Genomic DNA, 24254 nt, shown 5'->3' with positions numbered 1-24254 from the left:
AATAGTGCAGAGGGGCGGAGAGGGGGTGGAGAGGAGGCAGAGGGGGTGGGAGCTCAGAGCATTGCTCCCGACTCTTCCAGCCTCCTCCCTCTGCAGAGAGAGACGCGGTATATCGGCTGGGCGTGAAAACCCAGCCGATATACGGTCGTGTGAATGCACCCTAACCCATAGAAAAAAGTTATCATGTCATTTTTGTTTTAGTTTGTGCACCGTAGAAACATTGAAAAACACAACTCGTCCCGCAAAAAACAAGCCCTCATACTGCTACGTTGATGGATAAATAAAGGAGTTATGATTTTTTTAAAAGGGAGAGGAACAAACAAAAATGGAAAAATGAAAAATGCTCCATCACTAAGGGGTTAAGCTCTAAAGATATGGTTCTCTCCACTTCAGTGAGATGGACTCTCGGGTTGAAAGAATGAATGGGGGATATACCAGAATGGAAAAAAAAACAAAACACTTTTGCACTCTCCCATTGCGTATCAGTTGCCTGTCTGTCCCCCAACTACAGGATCAATGTATTTTTACTTATTCAAATCTTTATTAAAAAGTTTTATAAATAAGGATACAGAAAAGAAAATTAGTGAGTTAAGGGAAATCAATATAAAGAACATATGCAAAGTGTGATTATGATACAAAGACCTGACGCAGCAGGCCAGTAAGGCATTTGGCATCAATATTAACAATGTATACTTCAAGTGGTATATTCTGTTATGTCTGGCAGTTCAGTTAATGTTGCCAGCACACCTTGTTCTGTCCAGATGAGCCAGGGTTAACAGTTCCTGTGCTGTCTAGTCAGGTTAATTACCCTGCTGTGTGTCTGAGTAGTCTGCTGGTGATTGACAGGTCTATCTAACTATCGGCTCCTCCCGCCTCCCTATAACATCCAGCTCTTGCTGCCTGGGAGTTGCCGATTATTTTTCAGTCTTCAGTGTTCGCTAAGTAGCTCTGCTACTCTCACCTGTTGGTTTTTCAGTGCCCTTGCTTTTGTGTTCTGTGTCCGCAGAGTAGTCCAGCTGCTCTGACCTGTTGTGTGTCGGTCCTGCACTTTGTGGTTTTCCAGTGTCCGCTGAGTAGCCCAGCTACTCTGTCCTGCTGGTGGTCTGGCCCTGGTACCTTGTGCCATTCCCTCAGTCTGTTAGCTAGTCTGCCTCGTTTGGTATCCTGATTTTGTCAGTTTGTCCGCTAGTCCTCGCTGTTGTCAGCCAGGCTTTTCCATCTGCCTCTGTTCTGTTAGTATTGTTCGTGTTGGTTAGTGTCATGTGCTTTCCTGTCTATACTAGTGGGTAGTATTCTCTTGCATAGGTACTCTGGTCCCTGTCTGTCCTCCCTAGGAAGTGTAGGGTTAGAGTTGGCGGCCTGGACGTGTCCACCATCAGGGCTATCTCCAGGAAGGGACAGTGGCGTGGGTGAAGATGAGGGAGCCCCGCGCCGTGAGTACCTAGGCACCCCACTAGTACCGTAACATATTCATCTTCAGTCGTTCTATACAAGGAGTTTGAGTAACTGGAATTCGTGAAAGGAAAAGAAACAAAAGAAAGGCAGATGACTTGCTGGTTGATTCAGAATGAACACTGTCTTGAGGGGTGTAGATAAGGTGGGGTACCGACACAGAAATGGAGGGAGTTAGACAAGAGACCAATTTATGGATCAAAGAATCAAGTCATTACACGCAGAATCTGTATGTGGGGAAGGCAAAGAAGGTCATAGCAGGAGGCAAAGTAGGCCTCGGACTTTGCATTGGTTTCAGCTAATGTCAGACACGTCTCCTGCTACAGGAATGCTGCAATTGCTCAGCTGTCATAGGCATGCATATTCATCATTTTACGTTGAGAATGCTCGGAGTGCAGAATACATGCTCTGCCTCTGGCCGTTCATTACTGGAGTAAATTCTACAAAGCATACTCAGTGTGCCAGCTGTGCTCTATCCAAAAGCAGGGGTAAAAGCAGAGCATCAAAATGGCAGCAACAAGCAGTGTAATAGCTATGGTCCAATCTGTCCTGCACAGGCAATTACAGCATTGAAAATGATGCAGAAGCAGCACGGATGTACCAGTCAGAAGCCATTTCTCTGTCTGCTGATTATTTAGAAACAGGTATATACCAATGATAGAAGTATTTTGTAGGTTCACTGCGGACTTTTTAATTTAACATTAAGGTGAACATTAAATTTCGACTTGTTGCCATTAATGGACCAACAATTCAATTCTGGTCACATGTGTGATCTGCCTACAGGTGCCAGGTGCTTCATTTATTCATCATTGCATCTCAAGAAGCATAATCACTCTGTACTCCAGCGGGTCATATAATTCACTATGTCACAGATTACTCTGGGAGTAATCCAAGAGTGTAATGTCGTATATACCTATATAAGTAACATTAGAACCGGTTTCAGGTCCCGATGTTACTTATTGTAACAGCTGATTGCTTTGTGCAGCAGAGACTCCCCAAATGCAACGTCCCTGCGACATGGAATACGCCTGACCCACACCCCCAAATGCATAATTACTGCTTCTGCATTTAGGTGGTTGCTATGGAATCCTTATGATGGCAGTATACTTGGAGGATACTTCTAATTTGTCCATCCCTTAATCGCACAGGAAATTACTCAGAATAGCAGTGCGGTGCAACAACAAACATTTCCAGTTTACTTGCCTTCATTTGGTTTGTCCTCTTTTTGAAGAGTCTTCATAAAAATTGTGGCAGTCTGACAGCCTCCCTCATACTTAAAAGACTATATATTACACCGTATCTGGACAATTGGCTCCTTAGAGCATCCTCCAAGGAACTTTTACAGCATCATACAGACCTCAATGTCCAAGTCTTCATTATAAATTACAAGACGCTGTGCCTGTCTAATCAGGAGGCGCCTGTTCCTAGGATTTCTACTACACTGCTAGTATGATACTGAACTTATCCCTCTAGAGAATTTGTAGTTTAAAAAGAAAATGCTGCCTAGGTTTAGGATCCGGTCAGCCATGAGGGTCTTAGGTCTTCTAACATCCACCTTGCAAGCAGTCTATGTTGTGGAACCTTTTCTGGTGGCCAAAAAACAAATACACAGGCTGTTCGAATATGATCTTGGTATTTGGGCATAAGTTTTAGAATTTATCTACCATGGGCACATACCCCAAGGATTGTGTTATACTTGCTGGCTTGACAAAATTAAAAGGGATTTTTTTACCATTCTGTACCTAGCATAGCATGTCAACAGTGAGTTGGCAGGGTCAACAGGAGGTACTGTATGGTGCTGGATCTGCGGGGGTTAAGGATGGGTGAGTAGATGTTCTTTTTTATTTTTCAGGATTGCCAGCAGTTTCCTTCTAACGGTCTGAGTTTATGGGCTTGTAAATGGTCACAGGTTCTCTTTTTAAAGAATTTTTCGAAGTCACGGTGCTTATAGTTTAGCTGATGTGGTGTCCAGAGAGCCTCTTTTCATACTCCCATACATAGTCAGTGTGCGCACAGCTAGCTTGACACTTCTCAGAAGGTTTGGTGCACAAATTCCCATTCATCTCTATGTGATTACACACGCACAGCCTTCTGGAAAAGGCTCAAACTGACCGTGCATGTGCTGACTTTACCGGGTGACCAGGTGAGCATGCAAAGTGGCTCTCTGGACTCCACATCACCTAAACTTATCAGCACCATAACAGGCCTCAGCTTCCCTTTTAACTCTGTTCATAATATTATCATATTATGATAGTTTTTGTAAAGAATTCTGACATACCATACATGGGTTTTCTGTGATTTTCAAGAAAATCACTACAAGCTGGAAATGTTCTGAAACAAAGAAATAACCTAAACGAATCTGTTACATGGCAACTGGGCTCCAGCAGCACCGCCTCAATGGTCAATCACATTTTTATTTATGGTCTCCTCTTATGTGCAAAGGCTGATGCTTTGTATATACATATATAGAGTTCTATTACAATACAACAACCAGGTTTCTTTGTCAGTTCCTTGTGTAAAGGGATTTTCCCATGAACTACATTTATCATCTCTCCATTCATTTGTGTGGGGCTGACAGGGATAGCAAAGCACTGTACTATCTCCATAAACAGCAGATGGAGTGCTGGTTATTTTCTGCAAGTCTATTTTAAACCTAAATATAAGAGATGTACTTTCTCCCACCAAACGGTAAGCCTGGGCTGTGGCTTCACCTTTGTCAACTTGTTTTCCCCTCTTGAGCATTTGAATTCTGAAGTCTTTGTTGTTTGCGTTGAAAGAACCGCTCTCTTGCGTCAGATATCGACTTGTCGTCATTTCTTTTCTGCATTTTCTTTAGTGAAGCTTCTAGGCTCTCTATCAATAAGTGAAGGCAAAAAAAAAAAAAGGTTACATACTTAATTTGAAGTAATAAGGCATTGTTTTAAGCGTTTGCATTGTTGCAAGCAGGTCAGGAAATAACCCAAAGTATTTTTTACAGCTATGTTTAATCCCTTAGAGACCGGCCTTATTTGTGCCTTAAGGACCAAGTGATTTTCAGCATCACATTGCGAGAGACATAACTCGTTAACACGGGCTTGGGTTATTGGGCCAAAATATTAACCAATACCTCATTTATCAGTATGCAGTGCGGCTTTTAACGCTGGGGGAGCTGGTGTGCCGCTGTGGTCCACCTGTGGGGTGCAGGGCAACCCGCTCGATTGAAATATGGCATCATAAATAGGTTGTAAGCCTGTATGGTGCAGTACACATACCATGGGGTCTGACACCCTGTATTTGCTTTTTTGTGCAGGAATCAGTACTAATCAGACACCATCTCAATGTGATTTAAATTGGTTTTAAATTGTGGTTGAAAACTGAAAAAAAACTAAAACACCTCAAACATGGAAACGCAGCCTCATTCAAGACTCCCTCCAAGTCAGAGCTTGTGACAGCGACTATGTGGGACCCTATCTTAAGAAAAATAAACAAGGATACAACCCAGAATGGATAATAATGAGCTGCAATTTTGTTAATTTAGGACAGCGGCTATGTACATTAGTGGAAGAAAATTATAGCGCAGAATGTTTATCATTAGATTGTATAATGGTTACATGATTTGTGCATCAGGTTTAAGAATCCATTACTTTTTGGATAGATAGAATACATCTGACACCCACTGACATGCATAACATTTGTTGCCGTATAACACTTGTCTGTAACTAGTACAAACAAGAGCAATGAATATGTAAATTAAATATACAAATATTTGCGTTGATCAGGTTTCGGCTTTTACACCTTATGTACTAAAAAGGATATTTGCACAGTATTGGTATATAAAAAGTGGCCACAAATATACTATTGCAGAAGTAGTTTAGGATGAGTAGAAGAGCCACTGGAAACACAATCAGTGATCATATGTATTTCACATACTGCTGAACAGAAAGAAAATCTTACTATTGTCTTTTTTTGTTTGTTCTCTTGATTCCCATTTAGCAAGTTCCTCTTTGGTCACCTCTTCTCTGGCCACACTGCTCAGTTCATAGGCATCTACATCATGGAGTTTCGGAAGCAAATCCTTAACCCATTCATAGCGGATAGGACACACGGTTCGAACATAAATCTTGGACGTAACCAAAACATTATGGAATAGAATCCACTCCAGATTGACCTCCTGTCCAAACAACTTAGGAAAAAGATAAAAGAAAAGTAATTTAGATCACCACAACATACCTTCCAGCATCTAGGGGTCAGCAGAAACACACAGAAACGGGGACAGGGAAGAGCTTCCTGGAGGAGAGGACAAGCAGCGTACCAGTGAATTAAATATGGGAACATTTCAGAAGAGACACAGGATGCCAGCTTTCAATTACTAAAGGGGTACTTTGACAAAACAAATTAGTTTGATGCACTGGAGATGCTGAGGCGTAAGTGTAACACCCAGCAGTTCTCCACACTGTCCCTCAAGCACAAGATTTGGTGGAAAGCTAGAGGAATTACAGGGAATGAAGATGTACGAAATTAACCTCTATTTGAGACACCCCCTGATTAACAAGCTGAAAGATTTTGAATATTTAGAGGTGCTACACATACTGTATCTCTCAGATACTGTCAGGGGTAGCGGTAAAGACATTCCATCAACTACAAAGTGATTAGGATATACCGCGCACACAGTTTTATAGGTACTTGCAGTTGAGACACCTATACCAGGCGGAGGTGAGCTCTAAGGAAATGAAGACTACATATTTTATATTGGCTGACATAGGTACGGCATCTACTACAGCAGGGAAGATATTGCAGTTATTCAATTAGATACAAGGATATTTAAACCTACAGAATCAATTGTTGATTAAGAATAAATGGGAGGCGGATATTGGTCCCATAGAGGACTCACATTGGGATGAAATCTTGCAGATGACCCCTAAATGGTCCCCAAACGAATCACATAGACTGTCACAAATATATTTGATACATAGAGTGTATCATACTCCAGCCTATTTGCATAATATAAGGGTTCGCTGTAAAACTCAAGTAGCGGGACTGATACATATGATGTGGCGTTGTCCAAAACTGACTGATACTGGAGTGAGGTGCATTCTCTGACTAATACTGTATATAATATAAATCTGGAGTTTACTTCATTAGTATGTATCCTAGGATATATAAATGATATAGCAGTGGAGGAGCATAAACAAATAGCGGTAGCAAGACTCTTGTATAGCGCAAGAAAACTGATAGCACAGCATTCGCTGGATGGTCCGCCACCCCCCCCCCATTCCAAATTGAGGGAATTTAAGGATATAGTCAACTGACTCTTACCATGGGGAAAGAGGATATACTTTATGTTCAATAAATTTTATTGACTTTACCAATAGTTAACATCTTATAAAGTTTACAATCGTTGACCATGCTGATGGCATGTTTTTAATGGCAACACATTACTAACAAAATAACACTTGCTGAATAAAAATGTATGCCCAACGCTCAGGCTAAGAATATGGGATATAAAATAACATGCCATGATAAACTACACATAGAAACCACATAAATGGGGTGACACAAAGGGGGAAGGGGAGAGATCCAGGCATGATCCCCTGAGTATCCATCTCTGTGTGGTACTTAATCCCTTTACTCACCGGTACTGTCCTGTAGCCATCTGGTGAAGGTAGGGGTGTTCCAGATATCTGTCCACACTGCCCACGTATGGTAGAAACCCTTGACACCCACCTCGGAGTCCTCTAATCTGAGCCCTTCTAGGTGTTTGATCTCATCTATCGCCTCCACCCATGCACTCCTGGGTACTTCTATAGCCTGCTTCCAAAATCTAGGTATCACCTGTCTCGTGGCCATGATGAAGAATCTCAATAAACCCATTTTAAGTGATGGGGCAGCACCACAAGAGATGGACAGCAGCGGCAATTCGGATGTCAGGACCACCCTCCTAAATAGATGTGTCACATCCTGCCATAAGGGTGACGCCCTATATGGAGCATTGAGCCCAGTCCATCCAGGCACCGCCAGCAGACATCTGAGGTTGAAGGGAAAAATCTATGCAGCCTTTCCGTGGTCATGTACCATTGTGAAGCGGTTTTGAAATTTAGCTTCTGGAGCTTGCTAGAAATAGACATTGTGTGCGTTAACTGAAAGGCCCTGCCCCAGAGCTCACCGGAAAAGGACCTACCCAAAGCCTCCTCCCATGCCCCCGTCCATCTTGGTGATGGCAGCTGTGAGTTCACAACTAAAGAAGTGAGGGGTCCCAGGACCACCATTCCACACTCCCCTTCCAAGCCCTAAGCAGAGAGACCATCATCACCGAGGCTCCTATATTTTCCCTGTTGACCCTCCCCAGGATCCAAAAAGCCCCATGTATAAAAAGGATATACTTTAAACGTAAAGCAGGACACGAATACAGTAAGATATGGTCCAAATGGTTGGATGCATTTGGTTTGGCACAACTGAACATGTACGCTCAGTTTACATAATGTGCAAGGGACACAATACGTAAGGTATATCCTAGTCATAAGAGAGAGCAAAGTAGTGACCCATGAAATAATCACAGGGCATGTATCTAAATGTATCTGGTTGATGGTTTATAAATAACCTTGGCTATTGTATTTCTACATTATATATGTGATATAAAGTTGTTGTACATGTATGGGGGATGAGTAAATTACAGTATTCACTGAAGTTTGGATTGAGCTCATTTAAAGTACAACTGACTGTTCTCAAAGGGGCAAAGTTAAAGAGAAAAATACAGATCAGAACTGCAAAGTTCATCTGTCACCTATAATGTGTACATAATCTGAGAGGATGGAAAATTCCATGGACTACTTTTCCTGCTGTTTACTCAGGATACTGGACAATCTATATATTGGATACATGTGAAAGAATCAGAGGAGGGGGGTTGCAAGATTTTTTTACACTTGTTTGTCAAATAAGAAAAGTAATAAAAAAAAGTTTAAAAAGTTTCATATAATTAAAAAAATAAATAAATAATGGGAAAAGGGTGTGTTACAAACGTGAACTGTGCTTATTATTCAAAATATGACAGTTTTCTGGCGCAAATTATGCAACAAAACGGTCTTGCATGCTTGTGCCACATTTATATGTTTTTAGACACTTTTAGATAATTTTTACAACTTGTCTGAAAAAGAGACGTGCCCTAAATTGCACCAAAATTTTGGAGGAAATCTTAGCGTAAAGTAAACTATCTAATACATGGTCTACACTTAGACTAGTCTTAAAATTCAACAGATTTATCATTCAGTAATAAATTTGGCGCGTTTCAAGACTGTTTAATCTAAAAGTGCTTTTACACCTAAAGTGATTACAGGTTCCTCTTAAAGAAACACTATCCAACAAACACTGACTGATTAGAATATTCTCAACAGCAGCCAGCCAATGCAAACCTGGGTTCTTATTCAAGTACTCACAGCTGAAGAGGGATGAATATGCACCATACTGCCATTTCCATCCATTGTGCAGAATGTCCTTCCTAATGACCTAGAAGTACAGTAAAGAAGAGTGCACAATGACGCATTTTAATATTAGGAGGAAGTAGCTGCAAATGCATGCAACAGCACTAGGCCATCATTCAGTGACTAAGACCAAGTTAGAAATAATTTACCATTTCTAGATGTCCCAGATTGGTAACATGAATTTGGAATAAACAGTTTCTGATTAATAAACGAAATGTAAATGAACGCAATCTGCAGATCTACATAAAGCTGGCAGTAGTATGAGAGCGGGCAGTGACGACACCAGTGCCCTGCAGCAAAAGCCAAAATCTGCACTGACTGAGGTGAACGGGTTCTCAAAAGCTGGAGGCTGAACTGTAAGGCCGTCTGCACACGGGCGGAAATCCCGCGGGATTTCCGCCACTGGGGGCCTGCATAGGAGTGCATTACAATACGCACTCCTATGCAGACGGGCGCGGTTTGGCCGCGCGAAATGTCGCGCGGCAAACAAACCGCGGCATGTCCTATTTTTGTGCGGGGCTCGCAGAGAAACGTCACTCACCCGGCCGCCGGCTCCGGTCTGCGCATGCGCCGGCTGCCGGCACATAAAAGAGCCGGGGCCGCCGGGCGCGGGTGAGTACGCGCTCGTCTCTGCAGGCGCTCGGGTCGGGTCCCGCGGCGAGAATTCTCGCCGCCGGATCCGATCCGCTCGTCTGCAGGAGGCCTTAGGCAGTGGAGATGGCAGGGAGAACTATAGCTCATAGCGGAATGACTGAAAAAAAAAAAGGTATCCGTGTGAGTATTGACCCAGGTTGGGTCAATTTTAGATTTTCTGCCTGGAGTTTCACTTCAATAATCAGAGACCATTCAGTAAGATAAATAAAACTATGAGACGCATAACAGATACTTTTCTACATCACCTGTCCATGTTTTTTACGACAGCAGCTTACCTTATATTTTCAGTAGTAATTCACTCATAAAACTAACATGTTTAATGACTGTTAAGAAAAGAGACTTTACAGCAGGACAACTACTGCAGAACAATCAGAAATAGGGAAGACAGCAGGAGAGAGATTTTAAGAGGGATGTAAATAAGGAATACCGATTGCCATTTTCTTGGGAAAAAGATCAACTAGTGTTCCATTCAGAATGTGACCTGATAAATGTGAAATGTAACCTAGGAGCTTTATTCATTCAATATATCCTATGCAAGGCAGAACCAGAAGGGACCAGCAGGAAAATGGAATATACATTTCTTAAACAAGAGACCATGTAATAAGGAAATAAGGACTCTGTAGTAAGTCACCCTTGAACAATAAAATACTAAACAGTAATATTAGGAATAGAGTTGATCTAACATGCTCGTCCGAGCTTGATGCTCGTTCAAGTATTAGCATACTCGATGGTGCTCGTTACTCGAGCGAGTACCATACCGTGGTCGAGCCCTCCCCGCATTACCGCTTCCTGCTGTGACGTTCCAGCGGGCGAATGTCCACAGCAGTATGTGTCTGGCTGGCGAGCGAAGAAGAAAAAAAATAAAGCTCGGCACCCAGCGGGTCCACTACAAAAATGCTCGAGTCTCCTAATAACTTCAATGGGGTTTGTTACTCAAATAGAGCTCTCGAATATTCTGAAACGCTCGACTCGAATAACGAGTACCCGAGCATTTTGGTACTCGCTCATCTCTAATTAGGAACTCTGTTACCCAGTAAGCTGCTATCTGATTAACTAACAAATGCCGAAGAAAAACTGAACAAGCAATATTTACATGCAGATGGAAAAGGGGGATGAAATTACAGATGCCCACAAAGAATATTAGAGAAACTATAGAAGAGTATAGAAATAATATGACCATACAATATTATATGTCATAATCACTAATAATTCTAAAGGGTTGTTGATCCAGCGATTATTCCAATTGCCAGATTTGAGTCAGGAAGGATTTTTTTCCCCTTAAGTGGGAAAGATTGGCTTCTACTTCACTGTTTTTTTTTGCTGTCTTCTGGATAAATATTGGTGGTTAATAGGCTGAACTGGATGGACATGTGTCTTTTTTTTCCGGCCTTCCATACTACGATGCTATAATAATTGGGATGTCAATACTTTTCCCATTCAGTGGTTCTCAGACCCTCTGCTTCTACTTCCCCAGCTGTAAGCAGCTGCAGACATTATTGTGCATCTATGACAGCATGGAAGTCACAGCATTACTAGACACCAGTGTCAGAACCATAGTTGCAGCAAGCCAAGAACCATACCACAGATACTTGTGCCTGTAACCATTTGGCGGCAGAACTGGTATTGTTAAAAAAAACATACAAAAAAAAACAAAAAAAACAGACTTGTGCAAGATCGCTGCCACTTTCTATTTAGCAGCAATTATGTCATAAATATGTAATACAGGGTTTAAAATTTGTTTTGATTTTTTTACATTTTTCATTTTGCTCTTACAATACAGCTTACCCCCACCTAACATCTTGGAATTTGTCTTCAGTTAGCAGATCGCTGTAATAGGCAGCAAAAAGCAGTTAAAGGAGTTTTCAGGCAGCGCCCGCTGTCAGTGCTGGGATGCACTGGGGTCAGAGTGGAAGCTGCTGCTCCGGCTCTTGTGGCGCTTAGAATTGCAGGCGCAGCTCCCATTGATTTCAACGAGAGCTGTGCCTGCAAATATGAGTGCCAGCCACTACACAAGAGTTGGAGCAGCGGCTTACGCACCGACCCCAGTACATCCCAGCACTGACAGTGGGCGCTGCCTGAGAACTCCCTTAATGAAATATCTACAAGTAAATACCAAAATGCCTCGTTCAGAATTCAACTGCTGATTTGCATCTGGATCTGCATGCAGTCAATGGGGAATATCTGCAGGCAGCTGCCCGACTTGTAAACCACATCAATAATTGATATGTCAATTCTTATTTGAGTGGTGCGGATTTCAAAATCTGCATTAAATAAAAGATAGCGTGGATATCCATAGGATTCAACCGAATACTAAAAAGATGCAGATTCAGATGATTCTACTACAGTTGAAAAGGGGTCATATAAATAGGGCCAAAGGGTTGTGCTGCCTATCCAGGTATGTACATTTGAGTCTACCAGATAATCCGGAGGTATGCATGACCCTTATATCTTTGGACTTAACAATACTGCACTGCTTAATTTTTTACTTGCTTTTTCACAAACTTTGCATGTATTTGCAGACAAAGCAAAATATGAACATTATTAATATAATTCATTGTGCAATAACATACAGGTGGAATGTCATGTATAGGTCTGGACATGTAGACTAGTATGCTAAATAATCATGTGCATGGCCTTACCTTCTGGCCACATTGGAGAAATAACCAGCACATAGACAACGTCTAAGCAGCTCATCCTTGGGAACATCACTGATTTCTTTTGGAAAATTCTTCAGCTAAATACGTAAGGATATTAAGAGGTTTTAGATTTAACTACACACAGAAGTTATTACGTATGTATCTTAGAAGGATCACAAATAAAAGGAGACAGATCAAAGCCATAGATCTATAAGTAGTTAAGTATGCAGCATAACATAAAATATTGTATTTTTAGGCGAGTGCGTTTATTAGTGTACCTATGGCAGGCGAAGCAGCAAAAGGATCATATTTAATATACTGTTCTTATACAGTCTTGCACGTTTATAAGTGCAGCCTCTCTGGACAGACATCGTACACCAGTGTCGATGGATGTGCACAGATTTCATTGTACACAACAGGTCTATAAAAGCTGTATGGATTGTGTGTCGCAGTATATCCATCCAGCTGTAGCCCCTGGAGAGCTGAGCTTGGGAACCACAGTTCAGAGGGATGTATTACAAAGAATCAGCATCACAGAGTCGGGACGAGTTGTGTGCAAAAAGTAAACTAACGAGTGCTGTGCCCCCTCTTTACAAGCTACTGAAGTATGTTTTTTCGGCAAGTTACAAGTAAAATTTGACAAAGTTAATATACTCATAAAAATTCTCTTCTACAAATTTATCAGCGTTTTACAATAAAAGTAACACAATGTGGGAAACACAAGGTGGCCTAATTAAGGAAGGTGAAGTACAGACCTGTTTGAGTTTATTTGTAATATCCCTAAGCTGCTTTTCCACACTGAAAGCAGATTTGACAGCTCTCCAGTTAACTGCATGTGTTTGACACCAGGAAGCAGGACTGTCACTGCGAAAGAAGAATACAATCATATATTGCTGTATAAACAGACAACAACATGAATTTGTATCATATTATCTTATCCAAACAGACAAAACGACGCAAATAGATACTCTGGACCAAGTATGTAAAACTCTATGGGGTGATAAATCATTGGCACGAGCAAAAGAGGACAGAGTTCGCTGGTGCAGCCCGTTTATACAAGCAGATGATTCGTTGCATTTGCATATCATTCAGTATCAGTGAATGTGAACAACTATGATCGCTGGTCACAACCAATGATGTGCTAATGAATGAACGATTACTGTTCTACCTGGATAAAATGAGCAACAAACAGGAAGCGAAAGAGTTCCTGTTCAGTGTTAATACGGCCAATGGAACAACGAACTTTTCGTTCAAATTCGCACGATTCAGCATTTTTTTTTTAAGATTATCGTTGTGTAAAAGGCCTCTAATTAATTTGGAGGATGCCTTGCAAATATTCTTTATAGGGTTTTACCATGAACTTTTAATTTATGGCCTTCTCTAAGGATCGTCCTGCTGAGCAATGAGTGTTGTGAAGGAAAGACCTCCACCTTCTTTCATAAATTAATGGACTATGCCAAGGATAGGCTATCAGTTAAAAGTCCCATAAAACCCTTTTTGCCCCCCAAATGCCTCCTGATTCATGTATTCTACCCATAGCGTCTTCTAACAAGTCACTGGGACAAGGGGAAGAGGATTTTATGCTGGATTTCCCATGTAATGATCAGAGATAAAATCATAGGTTTTCACAAGTTCACTTTAAAATGCATTGAGAAATCTGGACAAACCGCTAAGGGCTCTCACAGGAGCGTTTTATGCAGAGCAGCGCCAACACATCCAACATAGTGCATGCCGTGTTCTTTTTTGCACACACATTTTGTGCGCTGTGTGTGAGAAGCACAGTTGAAAGGAATGTAGTTTGTTACTGGTTATTACATAAGCAGTCTCTCTCCTTTTCAGTTGTCTCTGCCTGTTTCTTATATATAAGCAAAGATGACAAAAGCCATGGGAGCCAAAAACAAAAACTAGGGTTGACAAGCCTTAAAAGGTTAATGAAACAAAGGATACCTTAATAATGTTCTCAAATATGTCTCCTATGCAGTGACCCCCCAGCAGTTTAGAATGAGCGCTGTTCGTTTGAAAGAAAAGGACATTACAGTTTTGGATGAATAAAACGTGTTCTAGTTTAAACAGTTGTAGTTTCAGTTTCTAGTTAAGATTACTGTCTTTAACCCCCATAATGATACAGCCCTTCCCCCCCCCCCCAATTTTTGTTTTTTCCTCCCCCCCTTTAAAAACTCCTTCATTTATCCATTGATGTCGCTGTATGAGGGCTTGTTTTTTGAGGGACAAGTTGTAGTTTTCAATGGTGCTATTTAATGTACCATATAATGTACTGGAAAACTTTAAAAAAATTCTAAGTGGAAAAAAAATTAAAAAAGACATTCCGCCATCTTTCAGTGCGTCTTGTTTCTACGGCGCACAAACTGCAACAAAAACGACATGATAACTTTATTCTATGGGTCAATACGATTGCTACGAGACCAAACTTGTGCAGTTTCTTTTTTACTGTACTACACTTTTTTTCTTCAAAGACATTTAATATTTTAAAACCATTTTCTGCGGTCCTCTTGTGCGTGCAATAACTTTATTTTTCTGTCGACGTACTTGAGCAAGGCCTCATTTTTTGCGGGATTTCCTGTAGTTTCCGTTAGTACCAAAGTTGATCGCTTTTTATTGCGTTTTTTCTGGGAGACAGGGTGACTGTGTAAAGTAGCCCTATGGGTTTAAAAATGCCAAATATGCACAAGTTCTATGCCAAATATACTTACATGATACAAATTCCAAATTAATTAAAAAAAGTGAATTTTTTTGGAAAGGTTTTTCAATCTGAGCGTGAGCGTTGGACGGTTAATGTGTATCTGTTAATAATTTTTAGGTTATAATCAATATTCGTGTATTACATATACTGTACATGTCCTGCAGGCATTCTTTTATCTCTTGCTTTTTAAGTCTGTTTGTGACATTTTTCAGTAACTTTCTCTTTGAAGTGAATGAGTCTAGTCTTTAAAGGTTTGAATGTAAATGCTAGAGCAGCAGTGAGGGCTCTGGGCAATCAGCTTCAGTGTAGCTCGATAGAGAATGTGAGGTCACTTAATCAGCTGTTAAACTCTGTATTTTAATCAGTTTTTCCAAGAGTTGAAAGCTCCTAAACTGACTGTAAAGGGGTTGTCCCACTTCTAGCCATTTTGTTGCAAAAGCAGACAGCTCCATACACTGCATAGTGGCCTAGGTTGGTACTTCAGGCTGAATCCTGTTGAAGTGAATGGGAAACCTGACATACTAAACCGGGTCACTGCAGAATGTACAGAGCTGTCTGCTCCCTTCTGCAAAACAGCTAAAAGTGGGAGAACCCATTAAAGTAGTACCTGCCCGATACACCTTTTACTACATTCAATAACCACCTCCTCGTCATCAGTGAAAGGCCTGGGCTGCTTACAAACCATGTGTCAGAGCTGCAGCGGCACAAACTCAACAGCTCAGAATAGTAGCTCTGCCCCATGTCTGGTATAATATTGAAGACATGTTGTACTAGTGTGGGGCACATGATGGATGCAGGTCAGCATCACAAAACACACATAGCCCCTAATCACATAACTGTTTATAGAGACTTCAGGAGGAATATTGGACGTGTGAGTTAATTCAAAAGTGCCATGAACTGATGCATGCATAACAGTTAAAGGGGTTGTCCAGCCATAAACATTAGGTCTCATTACTTCTGTTTGCCCAATACAATGCACTTTGTAATATACATTGTGCATTGTAAATTAGGCAAACAGAAGTTATTCACTTACCTTTGGGATGCCCCCCCCCCGTGTTGCTCCTCGGTTGCCATGGGTTCCGACAAGTCTCTTCTCTTCTTGTCGGGACGACGGAGACACGCTTCTCCAGCACAGCTCTGCGCATGTGCAGAAGAACTTCAGCCGCTGGGAAGCTCAGTTCTGCTTGCAGGGGAGGCGTGGCTGCTGGCTCTTCATCTCCAAGGTAAGAATGAGTGGAGGGGCGGGCTCTCGTGGGGGGGGGGGGGGGAGGAGGGAGGAGGGAGGAGGGAGGTGGATGGATGTGTGCAAGGAGGGGGGGGGTTGAAGTGATATGTGTCCTCTTCTTGTCGGGACGACGGAGACACGCTTCTCCAGCACAGCTCTGCGCATGTGCAGAAGAACTTCAGCCGCTGGGAAGCTCAGTTCTGCCTGCAGGGGAGGCGTGGCTGCTGGCTCTTCATCTCCAAGGTAAGAATGAGTGGAGGGGCGGGCTCTCGCGCGGGGGAGGGGGGTGTTGGAGAGGGAGAGATGGATGGATGTGTGCAGGGGGGGGGGGGGGGGGGTGTGTGTGTGTGCAGTGATGTGTGTGTGTGTTCGTGGTGTCTGGAGACCCGGCTGTCAGAAGTCCCGGGGGAAGGGGGGGGGGTGAAGAGGGAGAGATGGATGGATGGATGGATGGATGTGTGCAAGGAGGGGGGGGGGGTGCAGTGATGTGTGTGTGTTCGTGGTGTCTGGAGACCGGGCTGTCAGAAGTCCCGGGGGAAGGGGGGGGGGTGGAGAGGGAGAGATCGATGGATGGATGGATGGATGTGTGGAAGGGGGGGGGGGGGGGTGCAGTGATGTGTGTGTGTGTGTGCAGGGACCCGGCTGACAGAAGTGGGGGGGGGGGGGGTCATTGTAAGGGGGAGGGGCACTATGAGGGCATGTGTGTGTGGGGAAATGTTTTGTTTTACTTTAGCAGGGTGGGGGGGCAGTAGGTAGCCTTGCAGTGGGAGGCTGCAGGAGAGTTCTCTCTCGGCTCTCCCCTGCCCCTCTCCATTCACTATACACTCATGCCAGGATTTTATCGTGAACCATGAGTGCATAAGTGTCCCCTGGCTACAACCCCTCTGAGTATAGTATGCAGCAGGGGGCGGGGCCTGGGCGGGGAGAGACTGTAGAGCAGTTCAATAGAGGAGGGCGTGTCGTGGGCGGGGCTAGGACGTGAGCTGAGGGAGGCCATGAAATCCTGCCTTTTCATGTCTCTTACTGCCATCGAGAGCGCGCACACAGAAGAGGGAGAGCGCAGAGCATTGTGAGAAGGCAGCACAGAGGCGCCATCTTTGAAAGCTGCAGTGAAGATCAGAATCTAAGGTAAGAAACTGACATTGCAGCTGATCTGCTGGCCGGTTTGAGCCCCTGTATGCTGTCTGTTACTATCCTTACTGAAAGGGAAGCAGCAGCATTATAAAATTTTTTACCCTGTGTGGCCGGACAACCCCTTTAATACTGACTTTACAGTGTTTAAAATAAAAAGAAAATACTAAATAAAAAAAACAAACAAGAACAAAACAAAACAAAACAAAAACACACAAAAACTAAACAAACCAGCCTTAGGGCTCCTTCATGCTGACAATTGCAATATTGCCGAGAGACAATTGTGGCAAAATCACAGCTTTGTTCAGGCAATTTTTGAGTGTCAATGATGCTTTTTCTTGTTACAAATTGCGCATTGCTGCTGCCCGCAATTTTCTAGCAAGACAGACAATAGGTGTTATTAATGTAAAAGAAATGCATTCCATGAAAATCGCAAGTTCGTGCGTTGAGATGTGAGAAAAAGGAGGCTCCATAGGGAAACGTGGACTAGAAAAAACACCACAAAACACAGGAAGATATGCTGCAAGTTTTTTTTCACGCCACATTGCATGAGTAAAAACATTGCAAATTAAAATGAAAACCATTGAAAATCATAATTTAGCATTTTCACTCAATCTAGCTTTGCACAATTTTATCGCCAGTGTAAGGAGCCCTAAAGAGGGCAAGATAAGGGCAGGGGAGCTTGTTAAGATACACAGAAAATATTCAGGGAAGATACAGTGTGTGCCTTACTGGGAAAGAATCACATAGAGCAGAATACATTTAGCTGATGCATCAATAACAAATACTCCGAAGATACACAAAAACATTTTGGTGAAAACCACTCAACTTACCTAGCTTTACACTGTTCAAAAATGACAAAAAGAGTGGCAAAGTCATTGTCTCCTCCAGCCACTTCTGATAATGTCTTGTGACTTTTTTCAACTTCCTTTTGTTTCCGAGTTACTCCTGAAATAATTTTTTTTAGAATTGATGTACTACTGAAATAACAAAAAGGCAAACAAAACCCCCAAACAGAAAAGGGCAGTTTCACAAGGAACCAACGGCAGGAAATCTTAATCACATAATTTCTTACTATGGGACAGATCTATAATGGCAGCGAAAAAAAAGAAAAGGAAGGCAATGAGTGATGGGAATGATTTTTCTATAGAAAAACGTTTCCATTATTGCATACTTGGTTATCACCAATAGTACAAAAATGGCCATCCCAATAACAAAATACAAATTGATATTCTTTAATGATGTTTTGTTGTATTTATTGTAGACATATTAAAACAGATACAATGGGAATTAATATATGCATACATGTGACCCTGTACATGACAATGCTTTGTCTTTTCCTGTTGCATAGGGGATAACTTGCTGATCAGTGTGGGTCCTAAGGTTGGGACTCCCACCAATTCAGAGATCTCGTCCTGTGAAATATGCAAGGCCAAGAACCATGAATTTTTCTAGCTACACGAAAGACGTGATCAGCTAATCACTACCCCGTTTACACGGGTCAATGATCAGGTGCTCTAATGAACACGGGCATTCATGATCATTGGCCCATGTAAAAGGGCTTTTAGCCTCTGTTCAGACAGACATCCTGGCCTCTATTTACAGCAGAGGCATGACTGCTGTAACAGAACCATTAACAGGCTGAAACCTACAGTGATTAACCCCTTGGACTTTATTGGGTTTTGTAGGAGTTCCAGTATTTTTTATAGCAAAAATAGCACTTCAGACTGCACTATTCTTGACATAAAAAATGATGGGAAGTTTGATGGAAACCCCGACAAAAGCCCCAAATGATAATGTTTACAGAGTGTTAGTCAAAGAAATAAGATGTACAGGTACTCAACCTCCGCCTTGTGGAGAAAACAGATTAGTTGGGAATGGGAGCAAACAAGAGAGGCAGTAACACCCTGTTCTACCCATATACGACTAGTAGCTGGCCCGCCCCAGGATGGCGACTACAACCCATATACTGTGTATAAATATTCATGATCAGGAAAATTAAAGCTTGGAATTTTTTAATCAAGATTTTGCCCCTTCGGGAAACTGCTGTCGTGGGACCTCATCAGATGGTTGATGAAAAAGGGTACATTTTATGATAGAGGTTTGTGAGTTTGATTGAGAGAGGTTGCTTTGCACCCCTTGTGTGAATGTAGGCAATGTGAGGTTTGTCATAGATGCTATGGGGATGATGAGTGTGAGGCATAGCGTGTAGTTACATAATGCATCCGCATGGGGCAATTATCGGCCAAATAATTGCTTGAAACAGCTATTTTTGGCGATAGTTGTCCTGTGTACACACAGCCACCAACAGGGCGCTGAGTGAGAAACTTTCAGTACTCGCTAGTCGCTTTATTTAAACTGAAATGAAGGGACTAGTGAGCAACTTCTCGCTCAGTGTAAACAGGAGTCTGAACGACTGCCTGTTCATTGTGAATGGAGACGGGCACCTGGAAGAGATCTCTGGGGCGCTCTGCCTCCATTCACTGTGCGACTTTCCTCTGTGAAAGGAGTGACTGTCATTGGGACAGCTGTTGGGTGGTTATGCACCCAATAGTTGTCTTATGTAGAGGTACCTTAAAATGTATATATATTTGATTGCATAGGGAGAGGAGAAATCACAGACAAACAAACAACTTCACTGGAGGAAAAAAAACATAAAAGCTTTATTTTTTATTTGCTCTTAATAAAAAAATTTTTTTGTAACAGTTGTAAAACATTAAAAGCTATATCAATTTAGTATCACTGTAATTGTACTAACGCACAGAATAAAGGGTAACATGTCAGTGAACCCTCTTCAGGCCACTCATAAGGCTGCGTATTACGCGTGCATTTTATATACATGTGCAGTACGCAGCAAATACACAACATGCATATTCACTGCATAGCCAAAAGACAGAGCATGCTGCGAGTGAAAAAAAATTGTTCATGTGAATCAATCCATTCAAAAGAATATTTTAATATTCATGCATGTTTTGTGTGTCTCGCAATGCACAAAACGCACGCAAGATTCCCGCCCATGTGAATGTAGGCTCATGCTGTCCCACTGTGTTTGCTACATTTCCTTACAAAGATTTTGCAACCTCAGTAAGGGCCCATTTACACAGACCAAGAACTGGCCCACAGTAACGAGCGTAAAACAGCACAGCAAGTATTCACTTCCTAAATCATCTTCTAAAGAAAGTAAACTTCCTCACTTATACTGTTCAATTTTACACAGTAATCTTAAAACCTAAGGAACACTTGATTCATTACAAGTCAGATTCCTATTAAATCTCACTTAAAGTAAAACTTTTAAAAAATAAAAATGTACATTAAAAAAAAAATCTGTAACACTATAAATACTTTTCTTTATGGATTCTGACCTATATGTTTTTCCCTCTCAGAGTCCAGAAAGTTTTACTGTCACTGCAGATGTGAGCTGTAACATGCAGTTCATCTGCAAGCTACAGACAGTCAAGTGACCTAACTGTTAGATCTAATGATGCGACTGCCACTCGAACTTCAAAAATGATCAAAGTATGGAAGTTAGCACTGTAGTTGAATGGAAAACAAAACGTTAAAGAGCATAGTATTTGCAAAAATAGTCATGATAAAATTTTAAAAACCCACCTGAAAACGTGACTTTTTTATTGAAGATTTTGAATGTAAGTATATTTGATGCAGAACTCTCAACGCCTTAGGGTGCTTTTACAAGTAACGATTTATCGCTTACACGTGTAAATGATGTCGGAGTTCGCTCATGCAGCTTCCTTATACAGGCAGATAAATAGTTCGCTCGTTCAATCATTCAGTCACGTGAATGAGAACGAATTAACAATCTGTATTTAAAACTAATGATTAGCAAATGAGGAAACAATGATTTTCATGCTTGCATGAAATGAACAAGAAGCGATTCATTGTTAATCATTCAATCGCTTGCCATGTTTTCACTGAATGATTATTGCTCAAATTCCAATGAGCCAGCAATTTTTTGAACGATCGCTCTGTTACGGCGCCTTTAAATACATTTTTAACTCCTCAGGCTAATTTTACATGGGCAAGTGCGATATCGGGCTGTGGAACTCGTCTGGATATCATGCTCATACACATGTGATTACCTTGCGAATACAAGGTGAGTTTTTGTCAGGGAAGTAGCAATTTGCGGAGTGTTTCCCATTGTTTTCAATGGGAAGCATCGCATGCCGCGCAATACTTTTCAAAACCCATTGAAAACAATAGGCGATGCATTCAGAGGGAAGACCCAAAGATAGGACACAGCATGATTCAATAGATTGGGGTTCATATTCATGCAACACGAGTCTCGCAGCGCACAAATCTCACGTGATTTTCTGGGCCTTGTAAAAGCTGCCTTAATGACATAACTAATTTTATCCTTAACCCCTTAATGACGCGGCCATTTTTCGTTTTCCATTTTCGTTTTTTCCTCCCCCCTTTAAAAAAATCATAACTTCTTTATTTATCCATCCACGTCACTGTATGAGGGCTTGTTTTTTGCGGGATGAGTTGTATTTTTCAATGGTGCTATTTAAAGTACCATATAATGTACTGAAAAACTTTTAAAAAATTCTAAGTGGAGTAAAATGGAAAAAAAACGACATTTTGCCATCTTTTAGTATGTCTTGCTTCTACGGCGCACAAATGGCAACAAAAACGACATGATAACTTTATTCTATGGGTCGGTACGATTACTACGATGCCAAACTTGTTTAGGTTTTTTTTTACTATACTCCTCCTTTTTTTTTTTAAAGACATAAAATTTTTTTCAATTATTTTCTGTCGTCATTTTGTGCGCGCGATAACTTTTTTATTTTTCCGTCGACGTAGTTGAGCAAGGTCTCATTTTTTGCGGGATGTCCTGTAGTTTCTGATAGTACCATTTTGGAATACATATGACTTTTTGATCGCTTTTTATTGCGTTTTTTCTTGGAGACAGGGTAACTAAAAAAGTGCATTTCTGGCGTTCTTCATTTTTTGTTTCGGACGACGTTCACCGTGCGGGAAAAATTATGTGCTACTTTGATAGATCGGACTTTTACGGACGCGGCGATATCAAATACATATTTTTAATTTATTATTTAGATTTTTTAATAATAGATATGGCAAAAGGGGGGTGATTTAAACTTTTACAACTTTTTTTTTTTTTCAATTAAAAAAAAACTTTATTGATTCTTTTTTTTACTTTACTTTGAAGTCCCCCTGGGGGACTTTAAGATGCGATGCTTTGATCGCTCCTGCAGTATGACGTAATGCTATAGCATTACGTCATACTGCTTTTTGACAGGCAGCCTATGAAGCCACCCCACGGGGACGGCTTGATAGGCAGTCTGTTAAGGCAGCCCTGGGGCCTTTCATTAGGCCCCCGGCTGCCATGATACGTGCAAGGCTCCCCCGATCTCACCGCGGGGGGGCCGCGCGGGACCCCCGAACATCGTTCGGGGGATTTAAATGCCGCTGTCAGAATTGACAGCGGCGTTTAAATGGTTAATAGCCGCGATCGGCCGCGCGGCCGCTCGCGGCTATTGCCCGCGGGTGTCAGCTGTTATAAACAGCTGATGCCCGCACTGTATGAAGAGAGGTTGCATCGCAACCTCTCTTCATACATACCCCGACGCTCCATGACGTACCAGGTACGTCATTGGTCGTTAAGGGGTTAAAGGGGTTGTCTCGCAGCAGCAAGTGGGGTTATACACTTCTGTATGGCCATATTAATGCACTTTGTAATATACATCGTGCATTAATTATGAGCCATACAGAAGTTATTCACTTACCTGCTCCGTTGCTAGCGTCCACGTCTCCATGGCTCCGTCTAATTTCGCTGGCTTCTTGCTTTAGACGCGCTTGCGCTGTGCAGTCTTCTGCCTGGTGAATGGGGCCGCTCGTGCCGGAGAGCTGGTCACCGCGTCGTCATCGTAACTCCGCCCTGTCACGTGTGCCGAATCCAGCCAATCAGGAGGCTGGAATCGGCAATGGAATGCACAGAGCCCATGGTGCACCATGGGAGAAGACCCGCGGTGCACCATGGGAGAAAACCGCAGTGCATCCCTGGGAAAGGACCGGCGGCCATCTTAGGGAGAAGATTTTTTTAAACTCCTTATTTCGTCGGATCGGTGAGTAGCAAGCGGTTTAAAAACCGCTTTAATTTGCTATTTTATGCCAGGGGGGTGACAGGGGGAATGGGGTAAGGTAAAATTTTGATGCTTGCCGACAACCTCTTTAAGAGCAAGTGAATCGTATCCCATTTTGCGTTCCAGTGGTCTTAACTTTTTTCATAATGTATGAATAACTGATATTTTTGCTGGGGAAGGCAATGGAAAAAAGATGTTAACTTTATTCTATGGGGCAGTATGATCATGACAAAACCAAAATTTCTGTTTTATTACTTTTCCCCTACATAATAAAAAACATTTTTATTTTAACAAAATACTTTTTGTACCTAAATTTCAGGACCAGAGCATTTTTAGTTATTTTTTTGGGAGGGGGGGGGGGAGATTTGTATTTTTTATTGGTACCATTTAGAGGTGTTTTGCACTTTAATATTTATTTCTGTTTTGGAGGAAGTCAAATTAAAAGTAAATGCCAGCATAGCAGTTTTTTGTTCAATTTTTTTTTTGTTATGTCATGATGATTTTCTTAGCAAATTTTTTGAAGCCCGAAGGTTCCAGCATGGGGCCCTTCTTATCAGGACACCTAACCTGCTTATAGTCAGGGCTCTTCCCATTATCCTGCTTAGCGAAGGGCAAGTTACCCATGTAAGTTTTCCCTCTTTTAGTACCTGTGATCACTGGGGTCAGCTGCCAGCCATACCAGGTCTGGTCTAAAAGCCAGGTTTGGTTAGTTAGCACAGTGGGTCCACACACAGAGCCCTAACAATACGCAGAAGAAAACAGACATCGGAGCGGTCTTCTGCATAGCGTTAAAAACATGTGTTGGACCTAGTCTGACACAGGAGCTATGCAGAGAAATCTCAATATCGGACGAGGTCCAACACTAAATTGGACAGG

At 41.9% G+C, this 24254-nt stretch overlaps 1 protein-coding gene across 4 annotated transcripts in view; it reads right to left on the bottom strand.

Annotated features, from left to right (window-relative positions):
- Positions 1-537: 537 nt before the first annotated feature.
- Positions 538-24254, bottom strand: part of DHX40 (DEAH-box helicase 40) — a 70901-nt gene continuing 47184 nt past the window's right edge. For all 4 annotated transcript variants that reach the window (XM_066574419.1, XM_066574435.1, XM_066574426.1 and 1 more), the window contains 6 exons: positions 18087-18201; positions 12952-13060; positions 12200-12294; positions 8862-8931; positions 5386-5614; positions 538-4305 (listed from right to left, as the gene is read on the bottom strand). In XM_066574419.1, the coding sequence (XP_066430516.1) occupies positions 4169-4305; positions 5386-5614; positions 8862-8931; positions 12200-12294; positions 12952-13060; positions 18087-18201 (755 nt within the window). In that variant the 3' untranslated portion in view covers positions 538-4168. The remainder of the gene's footprint in view (positions 4306-5385; positions 5615-8861; positions 8932-12199; positions 12295-12951; positions 13061-18086; positions 18202-24254) is intronic.

The sequence above is a fragment of the Eleutherodactylus coqui genome, chromosome 1, assembly GCF_035609145.1.
Source record: "Eleutherodactylus coqui strain aEleCoq1 chromosome 1, aEleCoq1.hap1, whole genome shotgun sequence".
Lineage (NCBI taxonomy): Eukaryota > Metazoa > Chordata > Amphibia > Anura > Eleutherodactylidae > Eleutherodactylus > Eleutherodactylus coqui.
Note: the sequence above shows the minus strand (reverse complement) of the source record. Positions and strands in the feature narration are given on the sequence as shown.